At 40.6% G+C, this 24046-nt stretch overlaps 2 protein-coding genes across 4 annotated transcripts; both read left to right on the plus strand.

Moving 5' to 3' along the window:
* The first annotated feature begins 45 nt into the window (after positions 1-45).
* cd2bp2 (CD2 (cytoplasmic tail) binding protein 2) lies at positions 46-10276 on the plus strand. Its single transcript, XM_076265557.1, has 7 exons — positions 46-130; positions 573-651; positions 735-867; positions 961-1118; positions 3475-4072; positions 4989-5074; positions 9948-10276. Exons 2-7 carry the CDS (start codon positions 574-576, stop codon positions 10056-10058), a joined length of 1164 nt encoding a protein of 387 aa, XP_076121672.1. The 5' UTR covers positions 46-130; position 573; the 3' UTR covers positions 10059-10276.
* A 705-nt stretch (positions 10277-10981) lies between these two features.
* Positions 10982-23699, plus strand: prr14 (proline rich 14). 3 transcript variants are annotated; one of them, XM_076265558.1, is made up of 9 exons: positions 10982-11082; positions 12450-12620; positions 16490-16643; positions 17475-17518; positions 17634-20390; positions 20707-20851; positions 21421-21530; positions 21646-21714; positions 21943-23699. In XM_076265558.1, exons 2-9 carry the CDS (start codon positions 12478-12480, stop codon positions 22262-22264), a joined length of 3744 nt encoding a protein of 1247 aa, XP_076121673.1. In that variant the 5' UTR covers positions 10982-11082; positions 12450-12477; the 3' UTR covers positions 22265-23699. The 3 variants fall into 3 exon arrangements, with proteins under 3 accessions (XP_076121673.1, XP_076121676.1, XP_076121674.1); XM_076265561.1 differs by having other exon boundaries at positions 20710-20851; XM_076265559.1 differs by having other exon boundaries at positions 11016-11082; positions 12454-12620.
* The last annotated feature ends 347 nt before the right edge of the window (positions 23700-24046 follow it).

A 24046-nucleotide genomic window follows, 5' to 3' on the forward strand; every position in this document is an offset into this window, starting at 1 on the left:
GAGTGAAGCCAAAGGGCAAAAGAATGACGTCAGTTCCGTTAAGTATTCGGATACATGGCGCTGGAGGGAACGACTGGGGAACGTCCATGTTTTAGTACATTTGTTATGTTTATGGGAAACATTATTTAAGGTATGGAGTATAATACATGTAGCCTATCTCATTTACCGACCAGTAGCACTGCGAGGTCCATTTCCCTTATACTTTAAAGCATATAAATCACTGTATTGTAAAAACACACGAGGTTAGCCTCATTAGCCGAATAGGTATCTTATGGTAGCTAGCTAACGCAGTTAGTGCTGGTAGTTAACTGGTTATAACTTTAATATTGTTTTCACCAACTAGCTATTGTCTCGCTAGTCATGAAGAGGGGCAGTCCCTCCACAATTACCATGACATTTACTGATTTAGTCCCTCGTCTGGCTACTTCGAGACACACAGGGCTAAAGTAATATGAGCAAAAATTATGGCTAACCTGAATGTCTTTTGCGAAGTTACGCCGTTTTGTCCTATAACATAACACTTGGTGTTCGTATAGATGTTACTACAACTGCAGTATTTGTTTGTCCACTAGCATGTCAAAAAGAAAAGTCACGTTCGAGGACGGCGACGGGGAGTACGACCTAGAATTGGATGATGTGCCGAAAAAGAAGGTAGCTGATCTTACTCCTGGCAGCTATCCCTTTTTTATGTATAGGAATGCATAGATTAAACCCTGCTCTCTGTCTCTTTCTAGATCTGCGAGGGAGTAAGTGGACCTGGTTCCAGGTTCAAGGGAAAACATTCCCTTGATAGTGACGAGGAAGATGAAGGAGAGGATGGAGACACTGGCAACAATTATAACGTGCTGGACAGTGACGATGTAGAAGGTCTGCTCTGCTGCTGTAAAATGAATTTAATGTGTTGTGAAGATTATTGCTGATGTCTGTTCTGTGTAAACTAACCATCTGTTAATCTATTAGGTCAAGAAGGGGCAACAATTGACTGTGATGAAGGGGTACCCATCACACCTTTTAACCTTAAGGAGGAGATGGAAGAGGGCCATTTTGATGCTGAAGGGAATTACTTCATCAACAAAGATGCGGATATCAGGGACAACTGGTTAGACAACATTGACTGGGTGAGTTCTAACTCTTCTAAACATATTTTTACAAAATGTACTTCAAGATATGGAGCCCATGTGGTGTCATTGTGAGATGTTTTAAAAATATACAGTTAAGAACAAAATTATTCATACCCCTGGCAAATATTGATGTAATGTTGATTTTCTCTTGACCAATATGTTTGTTCTGACTGAAAATGACACTGCCACACGCCAAAAGGTTGTATAGGTAATGTGGTAGAAACATGGAATCAAAGAAATAATAGTTTTTTTAATCTTTAACATTTTTATGAAAAATGGCATGTCCAAAATTATTCATACCCTTTTTAAATAATCAAAGGAAACATCTTTATTTACCATCAAAGCTCTCAAAATGGTTCTAATAATATCTACCAAGACTCTCCATGTCTCCACAATGATTTTAGACCGCACCTTTTTAGCAGCAATCTGGGTTTTGAGGCAGGAACGATTATTTGCCATCACTTTGCACGGGCAGCCGTGGCCTAGCGCTTCGGACTTGTAACCTGAGGGTTGCCGGTTCGAACCCCGACCAGTAGGCACGGCTTAAGTGCCCTTGAGCAAGGCACCTAAGGCAGGGGTCTCAAACTCAAATGAGCTGGGGGCCAATTCTGCCAACGTCATCTGATTGGAGGGCCGGCTATTTCTGAAAATGCAATGTTCTTTTTTTCAAATACCACACAACTGCAAACAGAAAGTGCAAGTGTTTTTATCTAGTTTTAGACACCTGTGCTAGCAAGCTTAGCTTATAAATAAAATAATGATAAAATAAATATTAAAACAAATGAAAAGCATAAAAACAGTGTGTTTCACACCAAATAAAAATATTTTCCTCTCATAACTTTTTTAAACCTGGCAAACTATAGGCGTCAGGGTTAAGAAAGCAACACCATTGGATTTTTATATCAAAATTTCAAAAGGCCATGGCTTGAAAGTGGTCAGAGATAAAGTCCTACTGTAAATGTAAAAATCTTTGAGTAAAACAAAAGTTTATGAAGGGGGTAAATTTACCCATCTAATTTGCCACTGGATGGCAAGCACCTCAAATTATGCACCTTTCAGTAAATACTGGATGAACATATTTGAGCAGGTTTACTTTCCTTTTTTCATATTACCCACATAACAAATTAACAGGAAAACACCTAAGATGTATATGGTTTCTAAACCACAAGGCCTACAATAAAGTATTCTGGTCAAATCAGTTCCTATCGCGGGTAATCTGAGTACCCAGAAGTTCGCATCATATTGCGGGTGACTTTGTAGTTTAGAGCCCTATTTCTACTAGCCCTGCTGTCTGTACCACGTCCATTACGGACACTGTCATCACGATTACCACTGCAACCTCCAAGCTATGTTGGGCAGAGGGTCGAAATAAGCATGGTATGCTTAGTGGACACTGTCGTATACACGCAGACGCACCTCCATTCAATAGACGATCGATCATAATCTCCAAAAGGATATTCTCCTTCAGATTTAGAATAGGTGAATAACATAGCCTACCCAAAGACTTCATCACACGTAAACGTTTTTCAACATTTGGTGTAGGCCTATTTCTGCTTAATTTCTGCTTCAATTTATGCAACACTATGGCCTGAATCGCTTCCGCGTCATTACAAATGCACGTCTTTGTGTTTCTCGCGTGTAATACAAGTATTTCCTGAAAACTTTGCGCAGCGATTTTGGGTTTGAATGAAGCTCTGGATGTCTAGCACATAGTGGAGCAGAGTACAAATGAGATTTGTCACCGTACTTGGAACTATCGTCTATTTTAATCAGTATCGTTGTTTGTCGCAATTAAAAAGTCTCAAGGGCCGGATTACATTATTATTTTGACATACGTCGCGGGCCGGATCCGGTTCGCGGGCCGGGTGTTTGAGACCCCTGACCTAACCCCTCACTGCTCCCCGAGCGCCGCTGTTGCTGCAGGCAGCTCACTGCGCTGGGATTAGTGTGTGTGCTTCACCTCACTGTGTGTTCACTGTGTGCTGAGTGTGTTTCACTAATTCACGGATTGGGATAAATGCAGAGACCAAATTTCCCTCACGGGATCAAAAAAGTATATATACTTATACTTTGGCCTTGTGCTAACTTGTTTGACTGATTGAGGTCTGGACTCTGGCTGGGCCAGTCTAAAATGTTGACATTGTTCTCTGTTAACCATTTCTGGCCTTGTTTAGCTGTATGTTTTGGATCATTGTTTGGTTTAATGGTCCAATGATGCCTATTGGGGCAGGTCTCTTGACACACTGCCTGATCTTTTCTTCCAGGGTCTCACTTTAATCTCAGAGATATTTAAATTATTTCCTTTCCTTTTTCCTTTATCTCACTTGTTTTGCACCCGTCCTCGTATTCTCAGGTCAAAATTCGAGAGCAGCCTGTGAAGCGAAAGAAGAAAGGTCTCAGCGCTAAACGATGGCGGCGGGCTGGGGATGAAGACGAAGCTGTGGAGGAAAAGCAGAGAGAGGATCGGCAGAAGGAAGAGAGCGATGGAGAAGACGGTGAGGAGGAGGACGAGCCAGCCGAGGACCCCTTGGCCAGTTACACCAAACAGCAGCTCCTAGAGGGTGTGGTTGAGCTGCTAGTTCCTGGCGAAACGGTCACATCCGGCCTGCGTAGGCTCGGAGGACTGGGCAGCAGGAAAAAAGGGAGACTGAGGGAGGGGGAACCTACGAAGGAGGAGACGGCAGACAGAAACGCTGAAAAGCTGGACCGGCTCACGGCCCTGGCAGACAGACTGGTAGGAACTGGAGAGTATGAGATATACCAGCGTACCTATGAGAAGCTGGCCTATCAGGTGAAGAACATGAACAAGCGGAAGGGAAAAGGGGCTCGTTGGGTTGCAAAGGGTGAAGATGATGAGGAAGATGATGAACTGGACATGTTTGCTGAAAAGTTTGACGACAAGAATGAAGGCGAAAAAGACAGTGATGACCAGATGGATGATTCTGAGACAGGTAAGGAAAAGAGCATGGTGTAAAGTGCATTTGCAAACTGAAGGTCGAGGCCTGATTTTAAAGGAAGATCCCACAAAAATGCTTGTCTTATGGTGTCCCGGTAGAACTAACTAAAACTAAATTAGACATTGTTCCCATCGTAAAAAGTAGAGGAACTATGATTTTCTGTGGTATTTGCACATTTCAAACTAAAAGACAATAACTTGCGTAATAACGTAATACTTTGCCTATGTAAATATTATGTCTAGTGCTTTGTTTATCTGCAATAACAAATCAGTCTCATTATTTTTCTTTTTGTGCTGTGCTCTAGTTGTTTTTCTTGTCCTCATCTAATTTATTTGCATGTTTGTTTATTTGTTTTCATGTGTAGCCATGAATCACTTAAATAAATAATCTGAAAATACCATGACTGGCACCCTAAACTGGGAACATAAAATAGAACATTTGTGTATTAGAAAACATTAGAAAAGTTATACGCATATTTTCAGCAAATGGTCTCTACCCTAATAATTGATGGTCATATTTTATTGTCATTTTTTTCACTCTTTGTTAAAATATTACAGGTGAGGTGAGTGAATGTAAAAGTTTTACATGAATGTATGTTAATGTAGTGGACATTAACTGAACACAGTGGTTTTACTGTGATGATTGACAACTACTGTTATAATAGTTTTGGGTTGTTGCATTGTATGAAATGTTTTTGGAGGACAGTTTAGCAATGAAAACAATGGAGAGCCTTTCTGCCTTCATGGCTTCAATGGTGTTTGGAGTGCACAGTCTATTAACTAAACTGTGGGAACATAAGTGGACAGGACTTTGACTGTGTTTGAGTCTTCTGTGTCTTGACTTGTGGGTGGATTCTTCACTGATGAATTCTTATTCAATTGTTGTTGTTTTTTCTCAAATCCTTTTGCAGGCACTGATAAGGTAATGTGGGAGTATAAGTGGGAGAACAAAGGAGATTCTGAGATCTACGGACCCTTCAGCAGTCAGCAGATGCAGGTGAGAGGTGGATTTATACCAAGACAAATGACTTGGATGACTTTATACCATGACAAATGACTGGACAGAGAGGATGGAAATAGGTCCGTGTATGATTCGTTCATTTGTTTTTCCATTTAAAAGCAACAATCAAAAAATGAAAATGCAATTGTTTTTTCTAAATCTGTTTCTAAAACCAAAATGAAAAACACGGATAACGAGTCTTTTTTTTTTTTTTTGATTTTGTGCTTAAAACGAAAAGGGATAAATCAGATAACAAGACAAGACAAGCTCTCACATTTGTTTCATTTACTTGTCAGAACACAATTGGCGTGACCTGGAAGTCCGTTGTCCTGAAATAGAAAGCGTAGCCAACAACGTTAATTTACCCAATTCTCTTCTAATTTTCGGGAGTCAGTTAGTTTAATAACTATGTCCACACCTACAGGGGTTTAAAAACAAAGACGACATGTTAAAGAAAAAGGAAAACGTCATGTCATCAATCTAAAAACTCTGAAACAGAGTTTTCGAAAATCTCCACTTTGGCCAGAGTTTTTTTCTTCTAAATATTCTAAATATCAGTTTCAGTGACCGAAAACCGAGTTTTCGTGTGGATGAAAGGCCAAAACGCATAAACGCATTAAATAAATAACCGGCTACCTGTAGACATGGCCCAGGTTATTATGTCAGAGACTTGTCTATCCATAGACTCTAGGCTATATAGACCTCAACAGTCCCGCCCCTCCTCCGAGAGAGCTTAGTTTCCGGAAGTAAGTTTCCAATTAATTTCTCCAATCAACATCTGGAAAAATCCATATATAAAGAGTTTTAGACCATGCCTTAGGCCAGCGGTTCCCAAACTTTTCCCTCCGCGTACCACCGCCTACATTCCGACTCGGCTCGCGTACCCCCACCATCCGACACATAAACACATACCCTCGGCTCGCGTACCCCCCCCCCCGCGTTGACAATATTTGTCCGTTTCCTGGTTTTAGGTGCGTGCATTTGGTCAGTTAAAAAGTTATGAAAATTAGCCTGCATAGTAGCCTAACTACATCCACATACAATATCTTATCTTATAATAGGCCTACAACAACGCATGACAAGGATGTATTCGTTTGTACAACACTATACAGCCTAGAAAGACTAAACTTAGGCTACCTTTAGTTTGTTAAATGTAAAGCCTAGCTTAATGTTACCTTTCTTGCCCATCTGAAATAACTCCTAGCTTTGCTTCTTCCCTCCTTTCTGTTTTTGTTGTTTTCAAAAACCTGTTATATCCGCGAAACTTTCCCCCCACGGACCATCCAACGCATTCAAAGTACGCATTCTATTAGCTATTCCAGGTGTCATGTTTAATAAGCTGCCCTTTTTTTGATGAACACATACAGAGTTTATAAATGATATCCTTTAATTTCACGTTTTCATATCATTATGACCTGATTCGAAATTATGTATTTATTCATGAATTAATTACAAAAGATTTAAATTTTATAGGCTACCTGTCCGCCATAGCCCTTTTCATCTCGCGTACCCCCTAGAAGCAGCTCGCGTACCACCGGGGGTACGCGTACCACAGTTTGGGAATCCCTGCCTTAGGCTAACCAGCTGCGGCGTGACTCATAATCATACAACACATCATTTCGAGTAAAAAAACTAACAGAAAATCCAAAAAAGGCAAAGGTACAAGATTGTGTACAAATTTTAAATTCCGAGTGAAAGAACTAATATCCCATGAGTCTTTTCAAACGTACACATTTCAAACATTTGCAGTCTAACGATAGTTTAACATGCTTCTATTTTAATGTTAAAATGGCCTCAATATGAGCATGTACAATCGCTTAGTCATATCGTAGCTGGTTTTAAATTTACCATGGATGGTTACGATTTTATGACTTAGACTCCAGCTGTCAATGGAAAATTTGTATTGAATACTTACTTCTGGAATCGGCTGTGGGCAGGACTGTTGTGGTCTATACAATATGAACTTTATGTAAACTGAAGGGTTTCGCGTTTCAAGTGGATTGCCAACACTGCTGTTCATTCCTGATCTTATACTGCCACCTAGTGGATAATATTGGCCATATCGTTGATTGACGTGTTCAGTCTTCAACAGCTGTTTTTGCGTATCCGTTTGGTTGGAATTATTTTGCAATACGAACGTGTGACATAGTTTACTGATCCAATGTTGTTTAATAACTAACTGACTCCCGAAAATAAAGAGAATTGGGTAAATTAACATTGTAGGCTATGCTTTCTATTTGAGGACAACGGACTTCCAGGTCACGCCAGTGGGCTCTGTGCACTCCATTTTGGATTCGCTTCCTACTAGGCAATCTACTTCCTGTTTACATTGTACACAGTAGGCTATGACAGAAAATGGCAGATTACTGGCCTGTCAATTTTAATATAGTAGGATATTGCTAGTTGAACAACAAAGCTACATTTATTTAACCAATTCAGTAACTTCAGTTAATTAATTGATTAAGGTTAAGAACATTTTAAACCCTAATCCCGTTTGCTGAAGGGAGTGGCAAACAAAATTTTCACAAAGTCGGTCTACATTACTGTGAGGCGAGGTCCTGAAGACAATGATTATAGAAAAGAGCCATATCTGCTAATGTATTCATTAGTGCTGCCGCGATTAGTCGACTTAGTCGACCTAATCGACCATGAAAATTAGTCGACGGCAATTTTTTTAGTCGAAAAGTCGTTTTACTATTGACCGCCTATTTATTTTTGGTCTCAAACCAAAAACTCTTTAATAACTCTATGTTATTAACTCTTGAAAAGTACAATGACTGTCTTTGGATGTTAAACAGGCTACTAAGACATTGGCAGTCATGTTTTAAACCCCGATATGCACGCAAACTGTTAACACCAGCAGCCTGCTTTCAGCGCAATTCATTATTAGGCAGAGCTAGTAGGTTACGCTAGTCCAGACTCTGACTAATATAGTATTGTATAACGCTATAATTTAGGGGAAAATAAGCGGAAAAAATAAGTGGAAATTGAAATAAATGTCTCATTTTAGTCTCACGTTGACAACGTCATTACTGTAATTCATTCATACAAAAAACCGTTTAAACGAACATGCTGCCTCCCGTGATATCAACAATCAAGGTGCGCGTCATTTCCCATGGTCAATAAGTCACGACGCATTTTTTTTTAGCGTTCAAGCCAACTGATATGTGGTACGCACAAAGTGCCTGTAGCCTACTTGCTTTAAACATGCTGATGTTAGGCTCATTTGCAAAGTCCTCAACTTCTGTCACCTTTCAAAGTCCAGCGTTTCTCAAACTATGGGCCGCGCGGACCAGCACCGGCCGTAACGTGGACACTGCTGGTCCGAAGCCACAGAGAGAATTCCCGGGGTTACATCTGATAATTTGCTGCGCAATTGATCAAGGAACCGCGGACCGACAGAAAATGAAAACAAACGTTTATGCAATCAGTAGGAAATACTTGCTAATTTGGTGTCATCAAACATAGAGGCATACAATTAAATGGTGGTATGAGCGTTCATTCAGAAAACTGAATTCAGGAAACTGAAACCACTTGATAACGTTGGTAGCAAAGCTCCAATTCAACCTATTGGAAGGCTATTTAATTATGAAACTACATTTAATAGAACAATGTGGATTTATTTATGCATGTGGATTTATGCAAACAGAGCACAGACTATAATACACTATCTAGAGTATTGTATAGTCAAATTTGAATAACGTGGCCAAAAGCTTGTGGCATAATTACACCAATATCATTGCTGTTGTTTTGTAAGTATTTATCATGCAACCATGCAAAAGCAATGGAACTATTGTAATTATATTTTACATTAGTAAAGCAGTCCTCTGATGTGCATGTTTTCATGCTGGCTGCTTTGAAGTGCATGTATAACAATATAGCATAACAATAATAATTGTGATGTGATATAATGATAATTTGATGGGAGGTGGGTTCATGTACTGTAGGTGGGCCCTATGACCTCAAAGTATGCCATGACCGGGCTTCAGGTCAAAGAAGTTGTCTATCTCCATGGCAACACTGGCATACAAATAAAGTCTATCAAAGGTCTGACATTAGATCTGAAGGTAGCATTTTAAATGGGGTGTTTTTTTTAATACATGATTTTAGTATTAAAGTAATACAGCTTCTAACAAAAGGGTGATATATATTTTACGTTTTCCCTTTAGTTGAGTTCAAAATAAAACGGACACAACAAAATAACAAACACTTGATTTTTTTTAAAAATTAGTCGTTTAGATTAGTCGACTAATCGAAAAATTAGTCGAAAGATTAGTCGTTAGAAAATTAGTCGTTAGTGGCAGCACTAGTATTCATGTAAACATTACATTACATATAACAGGAAGTTGATATGCCAGTACAAGCGAATCCAAAATGGAGTTGTGCATAGAGTGCATTGTGTTCTCTGGCAAGTAAACAAAATGAATGAAGGAACGTGAAAACTTGTCTTTTTATCCGATTTGTCAATTTTCGTTTTGAGTACAAAATCGGTTTCAGAATTTTATGTCAGAAACGGATATAGAAAAAATAAGTGTATTTTTTGGGATTTCAATTACCCATTTTGTGCATGTCTGTCCTCATACATATTCTCCTATGATCATGTAGTTGGAAAAAAAACATTAAATAATGTTTAGTCTGTGTTCAGGTGGCCTAATGCCAAAAATACTTTGATAAATAATTTTTAAGATTTTGGATTGGGGCTTTACTGCTGACATTTCTGTAATTCAAGTTCTTTAACTATTTCCTGAAGTTATTTCCGCACCAGTTTTCTTCTCTTTATTTTGCTTTCCTCAGGTACCTTGTGAGACAGATTTGCTTTTTAAGAACAATGAAGTTTATTTTGTGTCTTTTATTTTCCTTTCTGCCTCAGGAATGGGTGGACCAAGACTACTTCAAAGATGGCGTGTACTGCAGGAGGGTAGGCCAAGAGAATGCACAGTTCTATAATTCAAAGAGATTGGACTTTGACTTGTACACATGATGTGTTTGGCGCTGATCACAACAATATTAAAACAACTTTATCTTTTTTTGTAATAAATAAATGGGTGTTTCCTGAAATGGGGCAGCTACATTTCTGTACAAACTTTCCTACAGGTTGTTTGAGTCTGGAAGATTATACATGTATGGCGTTGAGGTTGTCCAAAATTTTGTTTAAAGATTTTAAAATAAACATGGTGTATTGACATCTGAATTATCCCATCTTGTGGTCCTCTTCTTTTAATAACAATGATGTCCTTATCTGCAGTAGTGTTTTTTTTCTGTAGTTTATAGTATTTCAATATTGAAAGATGCATTGAATAAACATATCCACATAGATGTTCAAATTATATGTAATATTGCCAGTGGCCATCAGTGGGCCAGCAAACCCTTCAACTGTAAATATTTGCTGTGAATATTCGAATAAATATCTGTCTCGGAACCTGTTCCTAACAATCATAAAAACCTTGGGCCAACGTTAGTGTGTAAGTTTGTTGCATGCATTTCAGACCATCTTCACTAAAGGAGCTGTTTATTCACACGAAACGAATTCATTGTCCTTCTACCTTGTATTATTAATAACCTTACGAGCACACCATGACATTTTACCCGCTAAGTTGTACAACGACTTTGAAATCTGGTTCTTTATTTTTATTCACTTTTAACTTTATCATGATGATGGCAGACCTACAGACCGCAAATAAGTTCACTTCAGGATAAATGTGTTTTTCTCACCTTGTGATTGGTTCCTTTCGACCCAACTTGATCTCCCTCCTAAATGTTTAGTGGACAAGAGTAGGTATACACCGCTTTCATTGGTGCATTTTCGAGAGGGACATTTGGGAGCGGTACTCTTTGCCTGTGTAGCCATATGATTGGATTCTATTTTTGTTTGACATGGTGCTGAAGAAGAGCTATTGGCTTCAATGAAAACGGGCGCCGCCCGGTGACTAGTGTCTGTCTGAACTATGGTGTAGTAAAACTGAACGGATGTAATACGCATCCCATCTAAAACTCTTGGTTGATATGTAAGTGTTTTACATGGTTTTACATTAAATGGTTTTATGCGTGGATAGTCAATTAATAATTTGTGTTGGTAAGATTTAGCTAGCTATAACGTTAGCCACCAAAAATCGCCATAGCAGAAGGAAACCACACAACATTAACATTAGCCGGCTAATGTTAGCTGTTGTGCAGTAGCAAACGTCTAGCCATTGGATTAGAAAAATGGGTAACGTTAACCATGTAGTAACGCTAGCGAGTAAGCGCTGATGATGTTTCTAACAGCATGCTACTGTGATGGTTAAAATTAAACAACTTGGCAGAGCCAATACCTAAGCCACAATGTTAACCATGTGCCATGTCTTAACCATTAGTTATGTGCACTTTGAATGATTGTCTACAATATAATTAGCCAATGTTAGCCCAATAGCTAACTGTATGTGTATCATTGTTGATTAGCTAACGTTAGCTGGCTCAGATAAAAGCCGGGCGAGGCGAGGACATGGTGAAAACGGATAACATTAGCATAGGTAACAACAACTTGGATATAGAAACATCAACTTGGATATAGATTCTAGTTCTCGTAGAATCGATTGAGTGAGTTGTGTTTTTGCTTCGCATGGATTAATAACTAGTTTTCTGTTTTGTGTGGTTGTAGTGGTTGGTTATGATTTGTTATGTTTTGGCGCTTTTGTGTAGTCGGAGTTCACCACGTTGGTTTCGCCTGAGCTTCGGATTCTGAAGTCGTGTTGCCAGCAACATAGAACTAGTCGAGCAGAATCAACACCACACAATAGGCATTGTTCAACTGTTGCAAATGTTCTGTGTAGTAACGTTAGCAGGCTTTGAGGTTGGTGTCTAGCTGGGTTTTATTTTTCTCGATAGGATGAGTAAAGAGAATAAACATTGTTTTTTACATCAACGACGTTAGGTCTATGTAGATAGCCATCACTCTGTTTTTGTTGATGTATTGGCTATCTGGTTTATGACATTAACATTTTTGAATGACAACAGAGCTCATATATTTCCTATTAAGCATAGGCTAGTTAAAGTAAGTTACGTTTTTTTTTAATCAATGATAGGCTACTATGTAACGTTAATGTAACCCTATCCAAACGTTCACGAAATGAACAGCAATCCAATTTATTATCTCGCTCAATGTGTCAAATAACAAAATTGGCCAAATATATTGCAAATGCGATTGTTTCGTTGTTTTCGATGTTTTTTCCCCCTGCTCTCTGTGCTTGTATTCTGCAATTGAACAGTTTCTGCCATTTTTAGCAATTCAAGATGTAGTGCAGCACATGCTCCCTCCTGTCATTTTCATTTGCATGCTTTGTGTTCTTTGTCTCATATTTGATGTGCTTTGCATGTGTATTTTTGTTGTAATCAGACAGGTAGCCTAATTGGGGATTAGGGAGATGTTGACATCCCCCTCTCAGTTGCTCCCTCAGATTGTCCGTCCAGTGGAAGGAGAGGCCAAGGGCTCCCCTTCCACTCTCTGCATATCCCATGACATGGAACCCAAACCCCAAATTCCCCCTCATTCCTCTGTCTCATCCAGGTACCATCAGCTTTGTAGCCTGCATAATGCACTCTGTTTGACTCTTCATTATCTTCTTGGCTTGCACATGTCTCCCTCACTTGCATTTGTAAAGGTGTTTCATGAATCTGATATGCAATCTTTGTCAATTTGCTGTTTGGAAGAAATGATAAATAGTCTACTCCGTGAGAAGAGGTATCTTTTTGTTTGTAATGGTATACCATGTTTAACCTACTTCTAAGTAGTGCAGGTGGTTGTTTTGTACCATCTGCTTTTTAAAGGGACACCAGGCAAGCCTGATGCTTTTTCTCTACGAAACTCCCCCTCGCTCGGTCTGAAGCTCTTTTCCTTTTCTTTGCATCTTCTGTCAAGGGTTTTTTCGCTGCTTCTTCGCCGGCTCTGCCATTATACACACGTTTGCAACAATCGCTAGCGTTTCGTTAGCCTGCCTCTGTGCTGTGGATGCAGGATATAAACTGATCCTGCTTCGGTCGGCGGGTACGATACACTGAACTTGCAAGAGGGATATTCTTCCTACAGGCAGTAGGGGCGGGCGAGAGAGTCTTCATTCACCCTGTAATGAGTCATTATAGCCATATACCGACTTACGAAGATGAGTAATTAACACGAAAACGTTGCCTGGTGTCCCTTTAAATGTCATATGAATAGAATCCAAAGGCCTTCTCTTTTCTCAGTATATTCCTTCAAACCACGGAGAGGGCGAAATTCGGAATTCTGTCCGAATTCATTTCAATGGCTGATGCTAGTGGGCTGCAGCCATCTTTAAACATGGCTTCCAACTTATGCTCACTTCTGCCTACATTTTCACAAATAAGCCAGTTTAGTGCCACATTACCAGTGGCCACAACTGATGTCGTCCATGTGGATTGGCTGATCCTCCCAGCAGAATCCTAGCCAGCTCATCCACCAATCCACTGAGACAACATGTGTCCACCAGTTGGCAATTAATTGGCCTGTAATTATAAAAAATGGATTTCATAAATATATTTTTGATGCATACGTATATTATAATTAGCCAACATTTACATTACACGCCAAAATATTTGTGTAAAAATTTAAATTCATTGTTCTATGGAGCAATTGCTTTCTACAGCCACAATGGGGCGGTATACAATCTTTGGCTTTGTACAGACCAGTTCAATCAACAGTAGGCCTGTGAAGTAGGCTGTAGGAAGTATGTGGAAACAACTGAATTCAAAATACCTCATGTTAACGTGTGATTTAAGTGGTGTGATAGGCTGTAGGCTATTTATTTCTTGTGGAAGTTCTCCCATTAGTTTCTTTTTTTCCCACCACCACATAATTTTTTTCCAAACGCACTGACATGCATCCTCTGCCTCTTACTTTACAATTGGGTTCCCTTTTGAACTTGAAATCATTTAACTGTTATCTGATATATTTGGACACCATAACCTACCTTATTTAATGGCATCCTATCTTATCTTATTCCTATCTTAATATGCCTTTTTTTACCTTCAGAGTTGTTTTGATGGTAAACTAACTTGTAATAGGCAGAGAGGGGAACAGTGTTAAAAATAAACAGTGTTACCAACGGTGTTACTTTTACGGGATGACAATCAAACGTGCCGCGTTACTATAGCCTAATAAGCTCATTGAAGCTATTTTCATCCGACCAAGCACTCTCAGCCACCGGAGCGGCAAAGTTTTTTCTTTGACGAGGGGAGGGGGTGAGACAACCACATAAAGTATGATTGACTACTAACTTATTAGAGTAAAATTTCATGGTAAGCCCACCAAAGGCAGAGTGGGGTGGATGTTCACACACAAACACACGCACAGTCACGTAACCAAGAGACACATGATGCAGCAAAGGCTAGCCCAGGTAGCGTTTTTAAACTGGAAGTAGGCTAAAGACATTACTTTTCCCTCATTGAGATTAAAGGCAAGAATGTAGGCTATATGTGTAATGTAGGCTACATTATGCTCAGGAAGAAAGTGTTTCTTCACGTCGGTTGTAAGCTATTCTAATTCAGCTGTAAACAGACGAGATGCGCGTTTAGGAGAGTTTCAATTGCACGGGAGGGAGTGGGAGGAAGTAGCGAGCTAGCTCTCTGTTTTGTTTGAAAGTCAACAGATGTGACCGCATCGCTTAGAGCACCTTTAATATTATCGAAATTATGGGTGATCAATACAAGAAAAAGGCCTGGATCCCAAGCCCAGTGAAAATGTGGGTGGAAGTTAGCACTTGAGCAATGCTGTTTTTTAAGATGGTGGATGTTAACTGGCTGAAGCTAACCCTCAAAATCCTGACCCCCTTGATTTAAATCCGAGCTTGATTGCTAGCTACTGACCTACTCTAATGGTGACCAGCAACCAATGTATTTCTTTTTGTAGTTCACCCTGTTTTCTTTCTCCCACCCTTTTGTGATGTTTTCAGAGTATATATTTGATTCTACTGCAACCAGTAATTTTTTCAGCACAGAAGTTTTGTTTTTTACATAGCAGGGATGGAGCTAATGGCTCATTGCACAGGGAGTGAGGACCTGAAGAAGGCTCAAATTGCTGCTGATATTGTGGTGTTAAAAGTGTAATCATTTGATGGTATAATCCATGGTAGAACATTTTAAAAGGAAAAAAAATCACAATACAGTGCAATGTTGCTTTTGACAAAAACAGAAATTTACCTTACTGATGAAAGAGTAGGCTATGTTAGAATGGTTAAACATAACTAGAGATTTAATCTTTAAGAGTGATTTTTTTAAAGGATGTCTCCCATTTTTGTTTCTAGATATAAATCTAGATATAAATATAATATACAGTACAGGCCAAAAGTTAGGACACACCTTCTCATTCAATGCGAAACTTTATTTTAATGACTATTTACATTGTAGATTCATCAAAACTATTAATGAACACGTGTAATTATATACTTAACAAAAAAGTGTGAAATAACTGAAAACATGTCTTATGATCTAGTTTCTTCAAAGTTTTTTTTTTTTTTTTTTTATTTAATACCATATTCAGCAAGCCATAACTTGACAAATATTCATCTGTGGGCCAAATAACTTTGCATTCATTCATAGTTTTGATGCCTTCAGTGAAAATCTACAATGTAAATAGTCATGAAAAAAAAAAGAAAACGCATTGAAATGAGAAGGTGTGTCCAAACTTTTGGCCTGTACTGTAAATATTCATCAGCGTTCAGAATAACCTCTCACCTGCCAAACAACCTGACTACACCTGACATTTAGGCTACGTTTATACGGTGACGATGAAAAGAGAAGACGCAGAAGTGGCGTCTCGTCTTCATTTTTTTATTCGTGTTTAGACGAGCATTCTCAGGGGGAAATCTTTGTTTATATGAAGACGCAAGAGTATGTGATATTCGATTGGATATGCATTCTAGACCGCTGGGTGGTGGTGTGATAGAACCCCGGTACGTCACGCGCAGACATTCTAATTTGACAGTTTAGACGGAGACGCAACCCGGGTCGTCTTCAAAACGCTACACTCTGGAAGGAGTCTTCTGATTTTTGCGTCTTCAAGCCCCGATGGCGGGGTCGCCGTGTAAACGAAAGGCACTTATGATAAAATATTTTGTCGTCTTCCTTCGCAATCGTCCTCGTATAAACGGCCCCTTAGGCTTATGTGCTGCTAAGTTCCATGTTTATGGTGAGATGAAGCATGTTGGTGCACTACAACTTTCATTAAATATTTATTTGGATCCTTGATGTAGATGCCGTAGTGCTCCCTAGGTTTTCCACATGCACCTCTTTTTACCAGGACATGGACCAAAAACTCATCTCTAAACTCAAAACTCAAGTCGTATTGCAAACAAGGAACCTCAAGGAGCCAAGTATATGCTTTCCAAAGTAGCTTTCAGTAACTGACACATTATTTCCTTTCAGCTGTGACAATGGAGAAGGGCAAGCTGAGAAGAGGCACAGTGAAAGACTACAGGCAACCCCAAAGGAGGGCAGGAATAAACCCAAAGCCCGCAAGGCTGCACCAAAACGGTCCCAAATAGTAGCATCCACAAAGAGAGTGGGGAACAGAAGAGTGGTAGGTTTCCTCTTGATTGAACAGTATTAGTTTAATTCTTAGGCTAATTCGCCTTATTCACCCGGCAGCCATTACGAGGCTAAGGGGTACACTTGCCATTACAGCTCAGTCCAGCAGATGGTGGTGGTAATGCACTCCGTTTGCAAACTGCCAAAAAAAAAGCTCACCGAAAAAGAAGAAAGGTTCACTGGCCTGTTCTTCATCAGTGAGGTTTTTTTGGCAGTGAAAGCAGCCATATTCAGCAACAGTATTTGATAATGTCCATGTGTAAACGTGTTGATATCATAATTTTATACATAGAGAAGTACCTAATGTCTTCCATTGGGGCCTGTGTCCTCCAATCTCGTTTTTTTGTGCCGACGACAGCTATTTTCTATACAAATCTTAATGAAGCTCACCGTTCACAGCGCTCAGCCCCCTCGGTGGAAAAAAGCCCTTGTTACTACGTTTTTTCCGCAGTGCTCAGAGCGCTGAGAGTTGAAATCTTTTTGAACAGTGTTGGGCTCGTCAATGGGCTCGTATGTGCTATATTAATATATAATAACAATAATAATAATAATAATAATACAATTTATTTATAAAGCGCCTTTTAAGACATCCAAAGTCGCTGTAAAAATACAGATGATTTACGCACACAAACTTGTTAGTTTCTTTGTTCCATAGGGAAGCAATTGAATTTGAGTGCATGGAAAACCCTAGGAAAATAGTGCATCAGTGCCAAAATAATCATAAATAATTACCTTCACCTTCAAATAATCATTGTGCCTCACTGATTTAACACTCCCTGTTTTTGTTTATAATTTTGAATTTCTTATTTTTTTTCCCTTTCAGGCAGGTTGTGGGGATGAAAACACTGCAATTAGCAAATCATTTAAGTATGTGTTGATTTTGCCTTCTTTTATATTTTTTCTGTGTTTTTATTTGGTTATTCCAAATAATACATATTGTTTGCTAATGTTTGTCCATGGTTTACTTCTCTTTGTTCCATAGACACAAAGATATAAAAGGCCCTAGTCAGAATATGGCGCCACCCTCGGCCAAAAACCAAATGGACTGCACCACCACTGACAAGTCCAAGCAGGTGCTTGAGTCCTGTGAAACGGCAAAGGACAAAGACCCTGCTGCAAAGGGCTGGGTCATCGGCCCCTTGTTGCACTCTTTCAAATCCAAGATGTCAAGCTTCTCAGAGATCGTGATGAGCCCTGTCCGTCTTTTTAAACCCACTGACTTGCCGCCCTCAGATGCAAAAGGGACGGATGATGGGGAAGCTTTGAGTTTTAGCAAAACGGCAGACAACAGCAATGATCCCATTCACAACCAGCAGGCCTACGTGTCCAAGACACTGCATTTTGATGGAAGTTCAAATGAGGTCACAGTAGAGCATGAACAAGCGGGCACAGAGGGAGAATTGAAAGTCAAAATGGAGCGACCAGAAGGTGAACATAAGTCTGCCTCTTTTCGCTTGACACGAGGTGCCTTGCTAAGGGGTGATGGGCCGGCTTGCCCAGACCCACTTAAATCTCGGAATAATCAGTCTGTCCGGCACAGTCCCGCTGTTCTGTGTGGCAACTCCAGTTCCTCTAATAACGTTTCAGAAAGGCAGACTCTACAGAGACGTCCTCAAATCAGACAGGCTGCCCAGAAGAAATCAGTCTCGCCAGACTATGCCATGAAGACAAGCGCTGTATCCTCTGCCGAGTCTTGTCGAGTTTTGTTTCACAATCTAAAGCAGTTGAAGAATGTAGATGACCTGCAAGACGTGAAGACGAGCGGTTTGTCTGATTCCTCTGTGTTTTACACCCCTCCTGACTCATTCTCCAAAGATGAGGGAACACCGGAGCAAGAGGACCTTAAGGAAAGCACCCCCATTCAGAACACGCAGATTCGTTCAAGCCCCAGAAAGCTGCCCAAGAGCATCTCTGTTACTCCAGCACCGTTCGCAGTGAAGCGGGAAAGTAGCCGGCAGAAAGTTACAGGGAGAAAAGTGACATTTGATATAAAAGTCCAAGTAGAAGATGAGGAGGAAAAAGTTGAAAGTCAGAGAAGTAGTGAAGATGAAGAGTTGGGCCTGTCACCTGAGTCTTCACCTGATGCTGAGGGCATACTGAGACGACCCCAACTCAGGCAGAGGAAGCGAACAAGAAAGCCGCTCCAAGCGGACCCCGAGTTGGCTGGGAGGGCAAAGAGAAGAGTGAAAGCCGGAAAAGTTGAGGGAGCTACAAGGAGAAGAGGTAGAAATAAAGATGTGGCACCAAAAGAATCCTTGAGCGAATGGCTGGAAACCTCCGAGGAGATTTTGTACACACAGACAACAGACCGTGAGCTGACTGACTCGGGAAAAGATCTGCTCTCAAATTCCCAGTCAACAGCAGATACAGAAATGCCAGACATGAATGTGTCAGATGCTGGTCTAAAGTTTGAAGGCAGCAGTAGATTGACAAGAGGACAGGCCAAATCAAAGCAGTCAACACCTGCCACAGTGAAAGTTGACCCACTTGAAAATGAGTATGCTGATATTTTTACTGATTGCCTTGCTGTTAGCTTTTATGCAGAAAACGATAAGTCACTTAATGACAAAAGCATCAATGGAAGAGACAATGAGGACGGAATCACTGGTTCATCGTCTCGAAAGCCCAGGCAGCGGGCAAAGCAGACCGCTGCTTCGGATGACCGCAGCCTAGTGACGAGCAAATCAACATTGAAATCGGAAGATGACCGCAGCTCTGTTTTTTCACCCAACATGGAGAACTCCTCTGGGTCATTCCTGAGCTCCCTAGCCCAGTCAAACTCCAAGAGTGCCAAAGGCAGTAAGAGGAGGCTGATGAAGAAATGGGGTCAGATGTACGGTGAGGAGCTTCCCGATGACTCCCCGTCTGCCTCGATTCTCAAGCTGGATAACACCATCTCTGAGATGTGTGTCAGGGGAGAGAAGAAGAGGCAAGAGGAGTCTGTGCAGACCCAGAAGGACAACAACTCAGATGAAGTCGAAAAGACACCGTCCAAAAGAGAGTGTGGTAAAGCGCTCAAGAGGAAGTCCCCGTCGCCTTCCACAAAGCAGAGCCGTGTGGATGGCACTGAAAACGGAGTGGAGGACGACGATGCTTTTATAGACACGGAGAGGCCCCCCAAGGCCACAGCGTCAGGTAGCGGCTCCAACCGCCTCTTGCGGAGCTACTCCTGCCCAGAGATAGCCTCTCTCTCCCACCACGAACAGCTCTGGAGATCCCCTACTCTCCTCCCGCATGGCCGAGCTCCCCCAGTGCCCGCGCCACACCATCCCGTCGTGCACCCCACCCCACACCTTCCCCCCTCGCCCTCCAAGCGCACCCGCCGACACACCGTCTGCAGTGTAGAGGTAGAGAGGGAGATTGCACCACTGTGTCTCCGTAAGGAGGTGTATCCCACCGGTAGATGCGGCCTCTACGGCAGCCCGTCCCACCCGCTCTGTCCCAGCACGGCCTCCCCGTCCACCTCCTTCACGGCCCTCGTTTCCAGCTTTCTGTCCAGTCCCCTGGCTTTTCTGTCGAGGAGATCCGACAGAGGGAAACGCAAGGCCCATGAGGACGATAGCCTTATCACCTCCTCCACCTCCTCCTGCCCACTAAGTCCCATTGTAACCCCACCCTGCTCCACCTCATCCCCTCCCTTTGCGTTGGGCCCAGCCGTCCACCACTCGCTTGCTGGTTTCACATGCAATGCCCCACCCAGATCAAGCCTTTTTTCAGCCTCTGTATCGCCAGGCTGCAGGTAAATTGTCTAAAGTCCTCACTCAATCGTAATTGATGTTTTGCCCCTTACCCAACTGCAGAGGCAATGATGGATAATAATGGTCAGACCCTTACTGGTTGTTTTAAACTCCAACTGAATTAGTTATCTGTTAGAAGCCTGTATATGCAGAGGCTGTATATACCGTATATTTCCTGTACAAATGTTCAATACATGTTAATACAACTATGATAAGTACTAGTAAATTAGTATTGATTATTAATGATTGCCTTCCATAAGTAATTGATGTTTTCGAGGGCATGATCACTGATATTGCATGCTTTCTTTTGGCACACAGCAGCCTTTTTCAGGTCTCCTCAGAGGGAGAGGATGATTCTGGGCAGCAGTCTGAAGATGGGGAGGAGAACGTGGGTAATCTCAGTCTCGATCTGCTGTCGAGAGAAACGCCTGAGGAAAAAGCTCTCTCTGATTCAGAAATTAAGGTATAACCAACAGGGTTACAATTTACTCATAACAGTTTTAAGTTTATTACTATTGCCGTGGTTTATTTGATAATTCACAGTTTATGTCTGGCCTACATAAAATACATTTGCAGGAAAACGTCCATTTAAAATGTTCTATTCTGATGTTACAGGGAAGTTACACCAGGCGCGTAATTGAAGCGTTCGGTTCGCAACGCATAAAATCCATTTTAGAAGATTGGTCTATTTTTTCCGAATGTACGCGCCGCTGTCACATCTGGTGTAGCTACTTTCATTGATTAAGTGGAAGCTAATTGTTGCAGCAGACAACGCGAACGGAATGCTTCAGTTATGCGCCTGGTGTAGCTTCCCGCTTAGGCTTCTGTTTTTGTTTTTTACTTGGTATTCTGGAACTCCCTCAATATCTAAAATTCCATTTTTGGAACAACCTTTTGTTGCATAACAATTACTGGAACATTCCATTTTCTGGAACAACATTGCTTTTGTAGCTTTCATACTGTCCGATTTGTGTTAACTCTCCCCTTCCCATGTTTTCACCCACAATGCAACTGTCAAATTTCTCATCACAGATGGAAACAAAGCAAGGTGAACAGGGAAAGGTTTCATCTATACGCATTCGTAAAACTTTGCCTAAGCCTCTTAATAACCTGACACCAATGGGTCTACCCAAACTTATCAGGTATGCATGAACATTTGAGTCAACACACATTTTATGACTATATTCTTATGTGTATTTATTCCTGCATCATGGCACTTTATTCAGTATGTAATGAGCTACTTTCTTCTCTTAACAGGCCAAAGAAGAAAGAGTTCAGTGTTGAGGAAATCTATACCAACAAAAACTTTACCAAACCTGCAGAAGGGTCAGTGCCACAATAGCAGATAAAATGTTGTGACCATATTGCCAATATTTAGATATTACCATAATCTTCCTTTTCTTTCTTCATTAGGCAGTGACATAGCTGCTTATGCTTCTTAAATGATAAGCTTATGTTTATTTTAAAATGTGTTCTACATGTTTACATGTTCCATATTTGTTGGCTCACTCCTGTCAGTTTCTCACACTTTCCCTTTTCTGTGTCCTCCTTTAGACGTCTAGAGACCATCTTTGAAGACCCACTCAAGCGGCGTGATGGCTCCCATTGTCTGCTTGCGCAGAAACGAGTGAAGCGGTTTGTTGAATTCCCTGAAATTGGCAAGGTTAGAAAGCTCCGGAAGCCACTGGTCATTGCAGGTACCGGTAGCAGCACCCAGAAGACGGTTGGGCAGTCCTCAGGTGGACGACCCCGGCGTGGAATGTGGTCCACCTCCAAGGATGACCCCCAACCGTCCCCAGAGGACCTGGACTCCCTTCTGTGCTCCAAATTGGATCAGCTGGACTCTCTGATGGCTGTGGACGAGGGCACTAGCTGAGACAACAACAAAAAAAAACAATGCAGGCGATTGGCGATCTCCAGCACTTTGGAAGATCCCTCCAGATCCAGATCCCTTTTTTTTTATTATTTAGTTTTATATGTTTGAAGACCTCCCTCCATTATTAGTTGTGTGTTTTCATTAAATTGTATTTTTGTATGTTTTAATTTGTATGTTTGGTTTTGTATAGTTACAGTTATGGCATAGCTTCGGTACATTAAGTTAGATTACTTATAGTCACAGCACAGGGAGTGTCTTTCTCATGGTAATATCCTCTTTGTAAACGGGGCAATAATTTCACTCATAGCCTTCTATTACCAACGCACCCTTTAAGAACACAACCAAAAAGGCCATCTGTGTGCTCTGTATTTATTTAATGTGCCAAAACCTTTTGTGCAGCTCATCCAGGCCTATAGATTGACTATTTAATAGTGCTATTCAAGTAAAGGACATGCACATGGGTCACTGATCAAGGCATAGAGCAACATGCCATTTTCTAGCACTCACTGTACTGTAGTGGCTTCAAATCAAACAGAAGACCATTTGCTTCATTCAACCGCTGCTTTTGAAGTCCTGTGCTTTGTCAAACTTTGTTGGTTTGGTTCTTTGTCAAATGGCAGCTCAAACTTGCACCAGTCTCAGCATTTTAAAGAGAAGTTATTTTGCCTCAGTAATATTGCATGGGTTATGTATTTTGTTTATACAAATCAATGTGGCATCAAGGTGAATGTAAGTGTTAATATAACCATTAAAATGGGATTTTGTTTAATATCCCCTTAACAACAACAGTAAGACTAACCTCAGAAATAGCTACTCTTTATATCCTAAATTAAATTCACCAACCTGCCATTTTATATGAAAGTTTCTCCCATGTTTTCATCAGGACAATGAACAGCATTTTCAGGGTTTTTTTTTTTGTTTGTTTAATTCAGTGAGTAGTTTGGTGATCTGCTCTAATCACGTAAACGATTTTGAGCCACCTTTGAAAATCAAGATCCAATTGTCTGATGGCGTTACAGGATCAGTTTTATGTTACCTGAATGAATGCAGTTCAGGGCAAGTTCTTTAGTTTGCTACGATCATTTTGTGAAACATTTAATACAATCATTCTGTATATTTTTGATAATGTGGATGGCATGTATAGGAGAGCTCATATTTTGTATCTTTTGTCATGTGTATATATAGGGGATAATTGTCTGGAGTTTTAAAAATGTTTTATATGAATAAATGTAAGTTCTCTTCTATGTACATTTTTAGTCTACATTAATGCATTCATATTGGTTTTGACAAAGATACCTTCTTTTTTGACATATGCCTGTTGACAACAGTGCTGTTTTATCTTTTTTTATTGGAGAAGTACTGAAAACATGCAATGTACAAATTACATATATAAAAGAAGGTTTTGAAAGCACAAAAATACATTTTTATATTCACACGGTAATGTAACAGAATAGAAATGTTTAACAGTGTGAATCAATGCTAAAAGCAGTCTTGGATGGTGTTCAGACTGACCAGAATGTCTCATGAGAACTAACCATGCAAAGTTCAAAACATGATTTTGTATTTTTGTGTAAATGTATGCCTACATCATGTTATGGAGCTAGAAGGCCCCAAACAAGTTTCTATTTACATCCCCTTTGGCCGAGTGGCTGGGCTTCTCTCTGATGGGCATTCCCATGTTTGTAACAATACAATGGAGGGGGACCCACTTAGTTATTACAGTTCTATAACAGGTCAGCCACAGTCCATAAGAATGGTCTTCATGGTGCCAAAATTAGAGGA

The sequence above is a fragment of the Alosa pseudoharengus genome, unplaced genomic scaffold (assembly GCF_046254945.1).
Source record: "Alosa pseudoharengus isolate Yale_2024_CS ecotype anadromous, Long Island Sound unplaced genomic scaffold, YU_APseudo_1.1 YU_APseudo_1.1_scf_4, whole genome shotgun sequence".
Lineage (NCBI taxonomy): Eukaryota > Metazoa > Chordata > Actinopteri > Clupeiformes > Clupeidae > Alosa > Alosa pseudoharengus.

Excerpts from the sequence above, each read along its gene's own strand:
- cd2bp2 (XM_076265557.1), top strand. The coding sequence starts at position 574 with ATGTCAAAAAGAAAAGTCACGTTCGAGGACGGCGACGGGGAGTACGAC. Across the intron at positions 652-734 it reads ATGATGTGCCGAAAAAGAAG|ATCTGCGAGGGAGTAAGTGG; the intron begins GTAGCTGATCTT and ends GTCTCTTTCTAG. Across the intron at positions 1,119-3,474 it reads GGTTAGACAACATTGACTGG|GTCAAAATTCGAGAGCAGCC; the intron begins GTGAGTTCTAAC and ends TCGTATTCTCAG.
- prr14 (XM_076265558.1), top strand. The coding sequence starts at position 12,478 with ATGTTGACATCCCCCTCTCAGTTGCTCCCTCAGATTGTCCGTCCAGTG. Across the intron at positions 16,644-17,474 it reads GAGTGGGGAACAGAAGAGTG|GCAGGTTGTGGGGATGAAAA; the intron begins GTAGGTTTCCTC and ends TTTCCCTTTCAG. Across the intron at positions 21,715-21,942 it reads TTTACCAAACCTGCAGAAGG|ACGTCTAGAGACCATCTTTG; the intron begins GTCAGTGCCACA and ends GTCCTCCTTTAG.